Source organism: Tachypleus tridentatus, chromosome 9 (assembly GCF_004210375.1).
Source record: "Tachypleus tridentatus isolate NWPU-2018 chromosome 9, ASM421037v1, whole genome shotgun sequence".
In the NCBI taxonomy this organism is placed as follows: Eukaryota; Metazoa; Arthropoda; class Merostomata; order Xiphosura; family Limulidae; genus Tachypleus; species Tachypleus tridentatus.
Window position 1 is genome coordinate 94,827,388 of NC_134833.1, and position 14,973 is coordinate 94,842,360.

A 14,973-nucleotide genomic window follows, 5' to 3' on the forward strand; every position below is an offset into this window, starting at 1 on the left:
TAATTTATTAAAGCAATTACAGGACAAAAAAAAAGACATTACTACTACAGAATCAGTACTTACAGTGTGAATACTATGCCACAGCCCAACTTCTCTCTTGAAGTCTAACACACATACCATAACTTCTCCTACAAAAATATTACATAATCTACTCATGTCATTCATGAATAGCTGAAATGTTATATAAACACCTAAAAACATATCAACAGATCTGAAAGAAGAAAAAATTTAAAAGTTTAAAATATATGAGATATGTAACATATGAAGAACACATGTTTAAATGTTTAACAGGTTAACAAGTTTATCACTTACTTAATAAGAGTGCTCTAGTTATTAAGTTTACCACATATTTAACAGAAGTGCTGAGGTTGCTTAATAAAAGTAATTGGATATAAGGCTTCTTACTGAGTTAATAAGAGGGCTTGGATTAACAGCTTTTTAAATTCTAAAATTAAAAAATGCCATACTTTATACATGCTTCATATTATTCAACAAAATCATGTTTAGTTAACTCTGCTACCCTATTAATTATACTGACTTACTTGAATAATTACATTAAGTTGTGTTAATTATTATGTTGAGTTGCCTGATCATGATTTTGAGTTATACTAATTATTTTGAGTTATAATAATCATGAAGTTGACACGTACACTAATTATTATCTTGAGTTACACAAATCATTATGTTGAGCTGTAGTAGTCATGATGTTGAGTTACACTAATCATGATCACATCTACTTATAAATTTTTCTGTACTTCACAGAAGTATAACAATGTTTTATATTTAATAATACATGGCAGAAGTTTAAAAGAAAATTACTCAGAATTATTTAATATCATACCCTTCCTTCATAAGTAAGTTATAATGTTCGAAACAAATGTTTTTTCCTACATACCTTCAGTATAATTACAAGCTGCAGTTAAAGCTCGACAATGATTTACCAAGGCTGACCTAGTTACAGTTACACCTTTCATAGAACCATCTTTGTCAACAGTGTACTGGAAAGAGAGAAAACAAGATCTGTCACCTGACCACTGATGATGGTTATTTCTATGCTGTTAGCATTGTTGTTATAATTAAATGAAACACTGATTACAGTAAATTCAGTAATTAACTACTTTAAAGCATCTTATTATTTTGGAACATGAAAACATTTTTTTAATTATATAATTATTAGAATTCAATTCAAACCACTTCAAATCTAAATTAAGAGCTTTTAGTTTATCATCTAGCAATGTATGTACACACTTACATTTATGAGGAATGTATATAATCTGTATTTAAAAATTACATTTCTAACAGGTATATACGAACATGAAAAATGGAAATATTTATTGCTAACAATACAGAAGTTTATCAAGAAGATAAATTATTTTTGATAAAATTTACAATAAAAAACCCACTTTTGATATATTTTGTTCATAAAAGAACATAGGTTTAACACCTCAAATCTTACAAATGAATATTTTACACTGACCCAAAACATCACTAATAACTTTGTTGTTTATTTTAGTGTTTTGTGCTCAGTTGTATCAGCTAACCTAAATAGCCAGTTTGTGAATAGAAATGCAGAATACAATACAATTTGGCTAAATTCAACTCTTTTTTTTTTTTTAATGAATGAAACTGTTACAGCTTTTGTAACAGTCTTTTATCAACTATTAATTAATTAATATTCAAACATCTATGTTCCATTTTTAACACAATATAGAAAATGGGTATAACAATGTTAGCACAATATTCTAACACAATAGTACTGTATTGTTAACAAGTTACCTAAAGAAAAGTGTTAAGCTATTAGTATGTTACCTAAACATGACTGATCCATTATTAACACATATTAAAAGGCACAAACAACATTTTTGGAATACCTTAAAAACTGCTTTCTCCATAACATCTTATATGACTAAAAATAATTAGTTGTTTCTTTAGATTGGACTTTACAGCATTTCCTTAACTAGAAAAGATTGTTTACTCACTTCAATGTATGCAGTAGCCTCATCTGATAATTTAGGTGGAGGCATCCAGTCTTTTGGAGGTCTACTTAGGTGATCTGTGATAAACCAGTGAAGATTTGGCCATCCTATGAACCAATAGTTAATGTGTAATCATTTATCACATGCAATAACCATAGTTTAAGTTTGTGCAGAGAAAAACAATTTAGCTGTCAAATCTTGCAGTCTTTAAAATGTACATGAAATTTAACCATGAAACTGAAGTATAAAAAGGCATCCAAAACCACATTAAACCTCTACACAAAATGTTAGAAGAATTAAAAATTATTCATTTAACATACAGGGTGTGGGATAAAAAATAGTGGCCTAACTTGAAAATGTTGTAACTTTGTTATATCATTTATTAGATAACAGAAAAGTATGTATAACTATACGTTTGTAGAATGCACTTGACGAGATCTGTTCAAATATTATCTCAAGTACTAATTTTAACAATGGCTTTTCTAAATACCTGATTTTAGCTATGTTTTCTAATAACAAGTGTTGTAGACCTGTTGTAGTTTCTTACATCTTCATATTACAATTAGCCTACAAAATGATTAAACAACTTTCTCTGCAATTGTGGAGTCACTAAAAGATGTCTTAGAAATAAGAGAATTGATGTTATGGAATAGCCAGGTCAATCACCTAATATCAATCTGACTGAAAATTTATGGGCTGAGTTAAACCGATTAACAAACCATAACAAGTCAAACACAGAAGCTGAACTTCTTGAAGAAAGATAACAGTCAATCACTTAGGAATATCTGCATAAACTCACTTGAAGCATGTCATGTCCATGTAAAGCAGTATTAAAACCCAAAGGAATGCTGACTAAATATTAATTTGCGAAACTGGTTTGTGTTATTTTGAATTTCATTTTTGTGTTCAATTATTGTAAATAAACTTGTTTTATCATTTTGATAACTGAAATAAGATCTAAGAAACTAGAGCAGGTGCACAACACTTTCTATAAAAAATGTAACTAAAATCATGAAAAGTTAAGATATTCATGAAAATGAGTGTTAAAATTAAGATATGAAATCATATTTAAACAGATCTTGTCAAGTGCATTCTAGTGCACATAGGTTTTACATATTTTTCTTTATAAAAGATATAATAAATTAACAACATTTACAGTTTTTTGTCCACCCCCTGTATATGCAAAATTTCACTACAAATACAAATTTTATACTTATTTTCATTACAGAAAATGATGAAACGCCAATTAAACCACAGGTGTTACACTAGACATGTGGTTTCACAATTGATGTCACATGCCAGATAGAACTTAAAAGACATATTTCTTGTAATGTCAACAATTTATCAATGTTGACACACAAAAAAACCTTTATAGAAAATAAAAGCCAACCTTCTTGTAATGTTAACATTCTCCAATGTTGACACACAAATATGTTTTTTTTTAAATTGTCAAGAAATTAGAATCATGTTATAACAATTCTAATATGTTACAAACAAAAGTAATTGTTAATAATTAAAATTTTGTTAGTTATACAATCATAACAATTCACAAGTGTGCATATCTAATTATTAACAATCAGTCATGCTATAACAATACTTTTGAGAAGTAACTATTAAGAAATTAAAATGCTAGAGCAATTCACATGTGTTGTCTACACATGTTAAAAATTAGAATCATGCTTAAACCAATCAGTAAGATTGTAAACATAAGTACTTGTTTAGAAATTATAATCATTGTCGTACTAATACATGTGTAAAAATCACAATATTCAAATGCTGTGAACACAGGTAATTATTTAGAAGTTAAAAATACAGTTATAACAGTGCATGCTATGAACTCTGGTAATTGGTATTAGATTTAAAAATGAAATTTTTGCATGAAAAAATTCTGTTTAGTTTTTACATACTATCAAGCTTGACTAAGCTGCACTAACCTCTAAAAGTATGGACCTCCCCTGCCGAAGTTTTAGGTAAGCCCTTGTAACAGGCTTCTGAAGTTAGTGCAAAGTTAACCCCACAATTTCCTAACAAGAACCCTATCTGCAATGAATCAGCATCCTGAAGATAAAACAAGTCAAATTCATCTAATGCAGCATGCACACACACAAAACAAAATGACAGATAAGAACAATCATAAGGTGAAATTTCCAAAGAATAGTAATTTTGATTTATTCATTATTTTCAATTACAAAACTCCTCTAAAAATTATAGACAGAAACATATACTTTCATTTGTTAACATTACTTTAAAGTGTAAGAAACATCAATCCACAATGATGCTAAGTTGAAAATTAGATAAGTATTTTACTTTGTTAAAATAAAAATTCTCAAGACTTGTAACAACCAGGTTTCTCACCCCAAGCAATTTTGAACATGGGGATGGCAGTAATACAAACAAAACTTTTTCCTGTAATAACCAGACTTCTTAACCTATGTAACCTTGAGTGTAGTAACTATAAAATCATAACCTATACTTGTAATGACCAAACTTCTCACTCCTTGTGACATAGCCATGTGAACATAACTACTAACTAGAACCTGAAAACTGGTTACTCCTTGTCAAATGTTTTTAGAAAAGTATGTATACAATATTCTTGTTGTCAGTTTGAACTGTGAGTTACACCTTTCAAGTGATAGCAACTACTCATACAAGGAAAGCCTCTAGCCTCCACAATTTGGAAAAAAAAAAAAAAACACAAAAACTACTGAATATAAATTTCTACCATAAATTTAAAATCTGAAATTAGTAACTTCTAGTGATAAGTTTAGATTGATTCAGTTATTTGATAAAATATTTTCCATGTTACTAATAAATTCAATTTTAAATAATGTCTAGTCATGATTAAACAGATCTTAAAATATAGATGTTGTAAAATATATGTTGAACCAAAACCCATCAAATTTTACTCTATTCTCACCAGTTTCAACTTAAGTCAAGAGTAAATGTTTCAATTATATATATATATAAGTCACATTTATAAATAAACAATTTGCCACTATTAGGTTTATTCTTAAATAAACATTATATAAAACTAAACAAGCATGTTTAAAGATTTCATTACGTAAAATGAAACTTAAAACTGGTAAACTCTGGCAAGTTTGAAAAAGAATATCCTTTCTTCAGGTTGCACAAGAGTACAAACTAATATAACAGTATGAGATGAACAGGCTTAATGGTTAACATTCTGAACTGTGGATATGCAGATTCATTATTCACAACAGAAAATTGTGTTATCAACAAATTAGGGTTACACATGAGTAATCCATGGGTTAGTGGTAGGTGATGTTGGTTAGCTGCCATTCCTCTTATCTATCAGTATTCAAATAACATAGGATTATTTGAGGTGACAACTTTTCAAGAGGAAACTGTAAAACTGAATTATCAGAAGTCACTACAAAAACGAATTTATAAAATTGATGTTGTAATGAATACAGCTAACTAAAAATACTCTTCATACATTGTTACTCATAAAAACTAGAATGAATTGTTTCTAAAGTTGGTTGCCCTCACTATGAAAGACATTTTTGGCTGGAATGAAAGTTGCAGATTTTCATAATGTGATGCTAAAACTGAATTATTAAAATTGTCAGCTTTCAATATAACTGTTATTAAGATGTTCTATTTAGAAAAAACTGTGTAAAATATCAACACTTGCTAACAATACTTATGTCCCAAACACAGATTATGTAGTCATAGCCCTTTCCATATGGGTCATTGGTCAAAAGCAACACCATTACATTTGTTAACTCACATTGAAAATTTATCAAACTACTATTTTATGAATTTATACCATTAAAGTTAGTATCAAACTGTAGATTATTATTCAAATGTTCATATTATATATTATTTAACCTGTTCAGTGCCGTAGATGAGATAGCTCATCCAAGCCGATTGGTAACACAGTGCCACGGACGAGTTAATTCATTCTCAATAATACCTTACTTCAACGCTAGATGTCAGCACCATACATGCATTTGACCTACTTACAAATTGTTTCACTTTCAATCCAAAATGGCGTCACAAAAAAGTTACAAAATTAAGAAGCATTAGACTTGTATTGTAGCAGCTGAAATACTTGGCAGTCAACAGGTTAATTTAAAAGTAAATATTAGAAAACATAACTAAACATTGATTTTTGTATGTCATGTGGCATTTTGGATTCAGAACTGGTTCAAATTCATTGTTTGTGATGTCAAAATAAAAGCCTAGGAACTCAAATTACCAATACTGAAAAGCCAGCATAAGAAGCTCCTATCTTTTCTATTTGCTAAGATATTGTTCATGTAATTAATCAAACATAGTGGTCACACACATCTCTTTCATTTTTGGAAACAGTCCCTGATATACACTTACTTCTATATATATGTGAAAAACCAATCAAAAGCAACAAAATGTCCACCATAGTGATATTCTCAGTCATTTTCAAATATAACGGTGTAATCTCTTTCATTTGAAACAAATCTTCATGCTGGTAAGTTAAGTCTTTGGTCTGTTCAAAGTTTCATATTTTTTAAAACCAAATAAAGATTAGTTACTACACTCAATACATTATAATGGAATTCTATGGTACTGATATAGTAACTTATGATTTTTTGGTTATTCAAATGTATATAATTAATCCCTCAAAAGAGTATTTGTTTTATACCTATCCTGCATGTGCAAATCTAGATAAGACGGTTGTTTTCTTTAATTCTTTATTTACTGTTCATTGCTTTAAGACAAATGAGTTAAAAACCTTTTTGTAAGTAGTAATAATGTATTACAAAGTGTGTATTACAAAATAGTGGTCCATTAAAACACAGCCAAGAAAAGTCAATTTATAGAGATCAGTTTTATATATTTGGATATAACAACATGAGTGCACATGCACCATGTCATTGTAACTTCTATGATGTTATTCAACAATAGCTGAAAGATCAATATAATAAAAAATAATAAATATATCTAAACATATAATGTTATGACATTTAAGCTGTTCAGGCTAGATAAGTGTGTTCTGAAGTCATTCTAGAAAGAAAAAAGCATAATTTATATTTATTTTCTATTTTTTCATGGTGATTACAAGATTGATCAAATCTACCAAACACATACAAAGATTATGATTCAATAGTGAAAATTACAGATGAAGATATAAAGTTTTTTCTTAAAAACATCTGATAATTATCTGATGCATAAAAGTATTTTTAATCTTAGAATGAAAATTATTCTGCATTTTGGATAGTCAACATTCTGAAAAAAAATATTTACAAGAATATTTTTAATTAAAAAGTATTAATACTTAATTCAAAAACTTGATATTTTGTGTACAAAAGCCTTGTAATATTTACCAATGACCTGGAAAGTTTTTGTAAACATATGCATACATTATCAAAGGTCATATTATTATTACTTTCATTAACACTTTTGTGGTTATAAGTAAGGTGGATTCCACCCAACCTATAATGAAGGAGTTAAACATTGTTATAAGGCATGTTTGTTTTATTTACATGACCACATTCAAGAGTAACAGTGAGAATTAAGTAACCAACTGATGTGTCAATACACCACACATACATATAACACAACATGTACAGACAACAAAGGAACTGTTGATTCATCTAGGTTGTCTCATCCACTATACAAAATGAAAAGAAAAAAGCTCAAAGCTAGCCATTATCATTAAAATACTTATTAATATTTCTATAAAACTCTCTTAATTTAACTTCCTCTACCATATCTGAATGTAAAGCTATCTTAACTGAAGATGGCTCCTGACTTGTCAGAATTTATACTTGTGTCCTTAAGTCTTATCAATCTAACCATTAATTACAGGGAATATTATTTATCAACATCATCAATTTCTCTAACAATCTTAAGCACCTCTTACACTTATTTCTTTTAAGATAAAATAATTTCAGTTAGCTTGTCCTCATGTGACAACCCTTCCATCCTAGGTATCATCCTAGTAGCCTTCCTCTGAAACCTTTCCATCAATTCAATATTTTAAGGTAGAGAGCTTATACATATACAATAAAATTATAACTTCTTTAGACTTGTACTCAATATTTCTCTAAAGAAAACCTAAGAAGGTCATTTCCATAAAAATTACAGCATGATCTAAATAATAATAACTGACAGGCATTACCTTGAAATTATTATAATCAAAAGCCATCTGCCATTTATTTACATTTTGTAAAGCAGTAGCCAGGTATCCAAAATATTTGAAATAAGTAACTAATATGTCAGTAGATCAGTAAAACACAGGATAAAATAAAGTGCACAACTGTTTTACAAACTCTGTGAAATGATTTTAGCTTTAGTTGTTTATTATCATCTTGAAATTTTAGGATATTAACTTTTCTTGTTTTGGGGGGGGGGGGGAGAGAAGATAGTTTGTTAATTTTGTGCAAAACCTACATAAAGGCTATCTCTCCCTAATTTATTAGTGTAAGGCTAGAGGGAAGGCAGCTAGTCATCACAGCCTACTGCCAACTCTTGGCCTATTCTTTTATCAATGAATAGTGGAACTGACTATCACATCATAAAGCCCCCACAGCTGAAAGGGTGAGCATGTTTGGTGAAAAAGGCATTTAAACACACAACCCTTAGATTACCAGTCAAGTACTTTAACCACTTGGCCATACTGGGCCAGGGAGGTAAGAGACTCTACATGTTTTAGTGAGATTTTCAAACAGTTTAAAATTATTTGCTCCAAAATATGATTTCTCATGACTAAAGCTATAGAAGCATAGTATATTTACATTCAATGGCAATGCTGTTTTAGCAGCACATATATTTTTACATGGAAGAATTTATTATGAATTCCTCTCTCCAAAACATATAATGCATTAATCAAAAACAAATTCTGACAAAACTTTTTCTTACTACCAAATTCAGTGTATAGCTAACACCATAATGGCTCTTTATTTCAGAGATTATTTCATGGGTGTCACAGAAGCCTTTACTGAGTCACTAGCATTTGGACTTTAGCTATAATTCCATCAAGAAATAACACATTAACTTATGTACAATCAATCAGTTACTTCACATTGAAGTTATGTAGTTTACATTTCACCTATTTATGCTCTTCTACTTTATTCAGAAGGAAGGACACCAGGGGTTTTCAAAATCTAGATTATTTTTGTTCTTTTTATTGTTTACAAAATTTATTTTTAAACATTTTCCATAAGTTTTTACAGCATTTTCTTTTATGTATCTATAATGCCTCAAAACAATTTTCATTCAGTTAACATTTCTTCTTCTTTTTTTTTCTATCAAACATTAGTACTTCATTTTTGAATTATATTGTTTTCACCCACTGATACATTTTTTCTTTTACAATTAAATAAGTGAATCTCATTATTTTATAATAAACATACAGTACACCTCTTTTAGTTTATTCAAACAGACCACAAATCTCAGTACATAATTTATACTTCTAATATTTTTTTCCAGATATTGGGATTCCTCTTTTCCTAGAATATGAGTGACTTTAAAGATCAAAACATAAGTAACATAGTTCAAAAAGTAAGTGTTATCATTCTCATCATCTTAGTTGGACCACATTAACAGAAATTAAGAATTGTAGGTTTTTGAACTTTTCAGGCAGAACAACAATACTCACCCTTCTCGTAAGAGGGACCTCGATGGGTACAGGTATTACACCTGCTATCAGACATCCATGGAATGCACACATGAACGACACTGGGTCATTGTTCGGGTAGACAAGAGCAACCTTTAGGTGAAAATGGTCACAATATTGGTCTCAACTCATTTAAAAAAGTAAAAAGTAGTAAAATGTCAAGTTACTTTCAACAGAAAACAAACTATTTGTCTCACAGAAACAAAACACGGATAATAACAATCAATCTCATGTTGATATGGATGGCATTTCAATCATCTAGTTACTATTATTGTACTTGTACATAAAAAAAAAAATTCCTTGAAAAGTAAAAAAAAATGTTTTGAATCTCATATTATCATAAAAACAACAAAAATGCAATTCTTTGTTTATTATATAGAAAACAATTAACCACAAACAACACACATTTTTATTAGATTATAGTATAGGTGTGTACTTGAACTGGTAACAAATGTGCCAAATGAAGCTTTTATTAAGCATAACTACTTCTAATTATTGACAATGCTTAGTCAGAAAATTAATTTAGTTTTCAAATCTTCATTAATTTATCAAATATATTATTATTAAAATTTGCTAATAAAAATTATGTGTGGCTCATCAACAATGACACTATTTATTTGATTTTAAAAGACAAAACAGCTGACAGTTTGACTATCAAGCAGAATTATGTGTTGAATAATGAAAATATTACAGAACCAACTGTAACAAAGGAAATAGCTGACATCTTTTTTGAACAGTTTTGAAAATGTTTTGATTCATCAAAATAAACTGCAGTAATAAAGCACAAGATTCATCATAGGCCATGATGAGTACATTACATTAATGAAGATGAATTAAAATCAACTAACCCTGTCTCCTTGTTTAATTCCATCTTCCCCTTTTAGTCCTGTTTTGTTCAAAATGTTATAAGCTATTTTCTGTGCCCGACTTAGCAGCTTTCCTGATGACAAAAAAAAAAGATGTTTTTACTTTGATGGTGCTTTTAATGATGTGATTCACTTATTATAAAAGGTAAAAAGACACTTAAAACTTCAAAATGTTTTCTTTCCATAAAACCTTTAAATTTTGGTTATTTTAAAAAATTAATAAATGGAACAATTAAGGAATTTATTTTGGAAAATAGAATCAAAATGAAGTCACACAAATTGTGTTACTAACTTAGAATCTAAATAAACATATTATACTGCAATATTATAACTCAGTAAAGTTTTTAACCCTAGAATGGAGTCCTCAATCCAAGAGACCACAGCATGAGTTTGTTGTACAATAATTCTATTACAGAAGCATATGTTATGTTACCATGACTCTTCTTTTATTTTTCTAAAATTTGGTGACAAATATCTCTGAAGGATGGTTTTCAAAAGTTATATGTTGGTAAAGTATTTCAGGATTACATGATACGGTTAAAGACATTACAAAAGAAACATGATGAATGAGTAGTTTTATTCTGAAAATAATGTTCTGTAATTTCTGTTATATTTCACATATAACAATGTCTCTGTAAAGTACCCATAGAAATAAAAAAAAATTAGAGAAATGCAACAGAAATTATTACAGCTAAAAGTATCTCAAGGGATATAAAAGAGACAATTAATACATAACTAAGCAGAAACTGTTTACTGTTTTAGGTATCTATATAACTAGGGTTGAAATTCTGCTGGTACCTACTGGTACTGAATACCAAAACTTGTTTCAAAGCTATACTAGTACCAGAACTTATTTGAGCTGCTTTACAGTTTTTTTAAATTTACACACAATTTATTATTATTTTTTGAAAACAACTCCATTTCACCCAACTGAATATCTCTATTTTTTTTTAGAATTTCATTCTTGTATATAACAACTTAAAACAATTTAACTTGCAGTTCTGTTACATATTAGTTATCATAATATTTGACAAATTTTGTATACAATTTCAAATATTTTCTATTTATAATCAAGACTTTGAGCATTAAAAACAATGTAGATGAAAAAAGTGAAATATTTGAACATAATCACATTAATGGACCAATCACTATCACATGCACCCATATTTCTTGTGTAAAATTAGATTGAAAGCTACCAATGAAAACTTAAGGTAAAACTCGAAGACTTACCATATGTCAGAGGGCTTCCAATCTTTCCATTGGTATCTAAAACGGTAACTACAGGGGCTTTGAAAGTGGCAGAACCATATCTTTGAATGGCTGCTTCTAAATTCCTGGGAAGGCCAGATGGCACCTAAAATATGGTAATGAAGGATATGGAGTTTTATTCCTCATATGAATACCTGACTACCATAGAGTTTGCTTTCATATTAATTGCATTACGTTTTGTTGACTTATGCAATCTTCAGGTTATGTCCTAAAATAAAAATATGCAATAGTTTGAAAATTTACTACCAAAAATATGCCAAAATATATTTAAAGCCTAAAATTATTATTATTAGAACATAAAAGCTTTCAAATATAATTTTATATGAAAAGTGGTAAATAATTCTTATTATGGGTCAAAAGGATATTTTCAGGTAATAAAAAGAGTATTGGGCATATGAAACATTATATATATATATATATACTGATCTGAAGGGAGGGGGAACCACAGGTGTCCCTCGATGTTTTCCTTTTGACATTGGAAATACTTAACTAAATTGTATGAAAATTAGTAAAACTTTCTAAATTGTACCTAGTTTCAGTTTGGAAAAATTGTGTAATTTGTTTCATTTTTTAATACGTTCATACTGTGAAACTGACATAGTTTTTATGAGACACCATTTGAAAAAGAAACAAAAAACACTTTCATTGAAATTTTTTTTATTGTTCATCATAAAGTTCCAGTTGATATGTACAATCAGACTGTTACTCACTGACAAATTTATTTTCTTACTTTATTTTGCCAACTGCAAATCGTAATAAAAATGGCAAAACTGATTAAGATTTATTATGACCTACAATGTGATCAGTCATAATTACATCAGGTAAGGCTATATAATAATGTTAATACTGACAATATTCTTGGCAGTGATCAATTTAAATCCAATAAATATGGTTTCTTTTCAATAGATTAAATTATTTATTTACATACATTGTTTTAATACAATAAACTTAACATTAAATAGGAATACAAGTCATATTTCAATAACTGGAATATTCTGCTGTAGCCTACTGTACTCTCTAAACCTAACTGGGCTTACTTGATGTCCTGTCATACAAAACATTTTTATAACCTTAAAAAATATAATTAACACAATTTTTTTTTTTCAGAAACAAACATAACATCTAAAGAAACTAGCAAAATCTTCCAGATTGGTGGTTCATAACTAACACCAACTAAATGCAATTCCTCTTCTAAACAGAAGCTACATCTAAAAACTTTCCCATAAAATAATAAATTACTCCACTTTATTCACTCTACATTTATATAAGTAGTTAATCTAACTATAAATAGTGTTTACAATTTGCCTATAGCTCTTTCGAAAGCTAAGTTTCATTAATACTGTTCATGCTCCTGCAATGAGATCATAAAAAGGTGGTTATGTTGTTTTTATTTACAAACTGAGAGACTGCATTAATGAATTTAAACAGAGAACAAAAATCCAGTGAGAAACAAAATATTTATAATTATGCTCTTAATGGATTAATGTTTCTTAGTAAATATAAACCTATGCTTTCGGATGGGTAGAAAACAGTTCTAAGATCAATGAAAGAGTTCTTTACAGATGAAATGTCTCATGACAGTGAGAAACATTTATTGTATACTACATCAAATGAATGTTGCAAAATGATAATATAATTTCAAAATATTTTCAGATAAAAAAGGTGTTGAAATAGGTTTCAAATTATTATTTTTTCTTCAATTTTGAAATTTAATATTCATGTTTGCACTGGATCCCTGAAAGAAGCTCACCAGTATAGAAAGGGTCAACTTACAAAAATGGCATAATTTTGTAATATCTAAAAAAACACCAATAAACTGCACAACTAGCTAATTCTTACTCATTTTATTTTATTTTATTTTTTTTCAGCATTGAAAATCAACTACTGTTACTTACCATAAGCTGTTCACCTAAATGAGGGTTCATTGTGCTTCCTTCTGGTTGAGGGGAATTTGGGTGGAGTTGGTTAGCTGAAACTAATCAAAGTCACTTTTACCTGATAATTAATATGAAATGATCAGCTTAAGATAGGCACTAAACAGTGTCACTAAATTTTACCTCATTGTTAGCACTTAATTATTAGCTCAAACTAATTAATGCCTCTATATTTTAAAACTAAATTAAGCTAATACATGTTACAATATGGTTACCTAAATCAATGCAATGTCATTATACTTTACCTCACACATAACACTATATGGTTAGTTGATATTAAGCAGTGTCACTACATTTTATCTGGTAGTTAACACTAAACAGTGTTACAACACTTTACCTCATATTTGGAAGTATATGGTTAGTTCCAAGCAGTATCACTATATTTTATCTCATACTTAAATGGTTAGCTGAAACTAAATAATTTCACTTGATATGCAGGCATATCATATGTTTTTCACTTGCTTCAAGTTGTATAGAAATTAAAAACCTTTTTCTTTAATCTAGTTTCTATGTAGTTTTGATACAAACACTTGGTTGAAAGCCACTAAAGTTGCTCAGTTTTAATTACTTTATTTTCTATAATAGATAACATTTATTCTGTTCAAGAGGATATTGCAGTAATAATGCAAACCAGTGAGGAAAAAGAGTCACTGACTATAATATTCTTTGCTGGTTGAATGGATGATACTTATATGTTACAAAGGACACAAAAACTGGATAAGAAACCAAGGTTACTTGTTATATTAAAGATTAGTTTCTTAATTCACTTTTTTCTGAAGGTCTACAAGATAGTTCTTTTTGGATATTGCATATTTAGTTATACAGAAGTCTATCTTGAGAAAGATAAAGCTACAAACCTAATCATGAACTGGTAAAAGCAGCAGTTTTATTGTCTGTGCAAGTAAGCAAATTGCATCTTCTTTTTGCTTAGCTGAGATAAAAATTGTTTACTTGATTTTAAATTTGCTCAGTCTCATTGCTTCATTCACCAGAAAACTTAATTAAGTTTTCAAATACAGACTACTGTTTGACCCTGCTGTTATTATGAAATATTTGTATGGAAATCAGTTCGACCTGAAAACATTACACTATTATACAATTAAGTCACAGTTAACACTAAACAGTTAGCTGAATCTTAGCGGTATCACTACAAGTTATCTCATAGTTAACATTAAATTGAAATTAAGCAATGTCATTATACTTTACCTCATGATTAACACTAAATGGTTAGCTGAATCTACTAAGCATTATCACTACACTTTATGTCATAGTTAATACTAAATAATGAACTGAAACTAAACAATGTC

General features: G+C 28.8%; 1 protein-coding gene across 14 annotated transcripts in view; it reads right to left on the minus strand.

The window, feature by feature from the left end:
• The window catches only part of LOC143225797 (disco-interacting protein 2-like), a 119,852-nt gene that overhangs the window by 24,529 nt on the left and 80,350 nt on the right, over nt 1-14,973 (minus strand). For 11 of the 14 annotated variants that reach the window (XM_076455809.1, XM_076455808.1, XM_076455815.1 and 8 more), the window contains 8 exons: nt 13,628-13,707; nt 11,694-11,817; nt 10,446-10,537; nt 9,580-9,690; nt 3,911-4,034; nt 1,980-2,083; nt 896-998; nt 64-128 (listed from right to left, as the gene is read on the minus strand). In XM_076455809.1, the coding sequence (XP_076311924.1) occupies nt 64-128; nt 896-998; nt 1,980-2,083; nt 3,911-4,034; nt 9,580-9,690; nt 10,446-10,537; nt 11,694-11,817; nt 13,628-13,707 (803 nt within the window). The remainder of the gene's footprint in view (nt 1-63; nt 129-895; nt 999-1,979; nt 2,084-3,910; nt 4,035-9,579; nt 9,691-10,445; nt 10,538-11,693; nt 11,818-13,627; nt 13,708-14,973) is intronic. The other 3 variants (XM_076455818.1, XM_076455817.1, XM_076455805.1) reach the window with 1 other exon arrangement.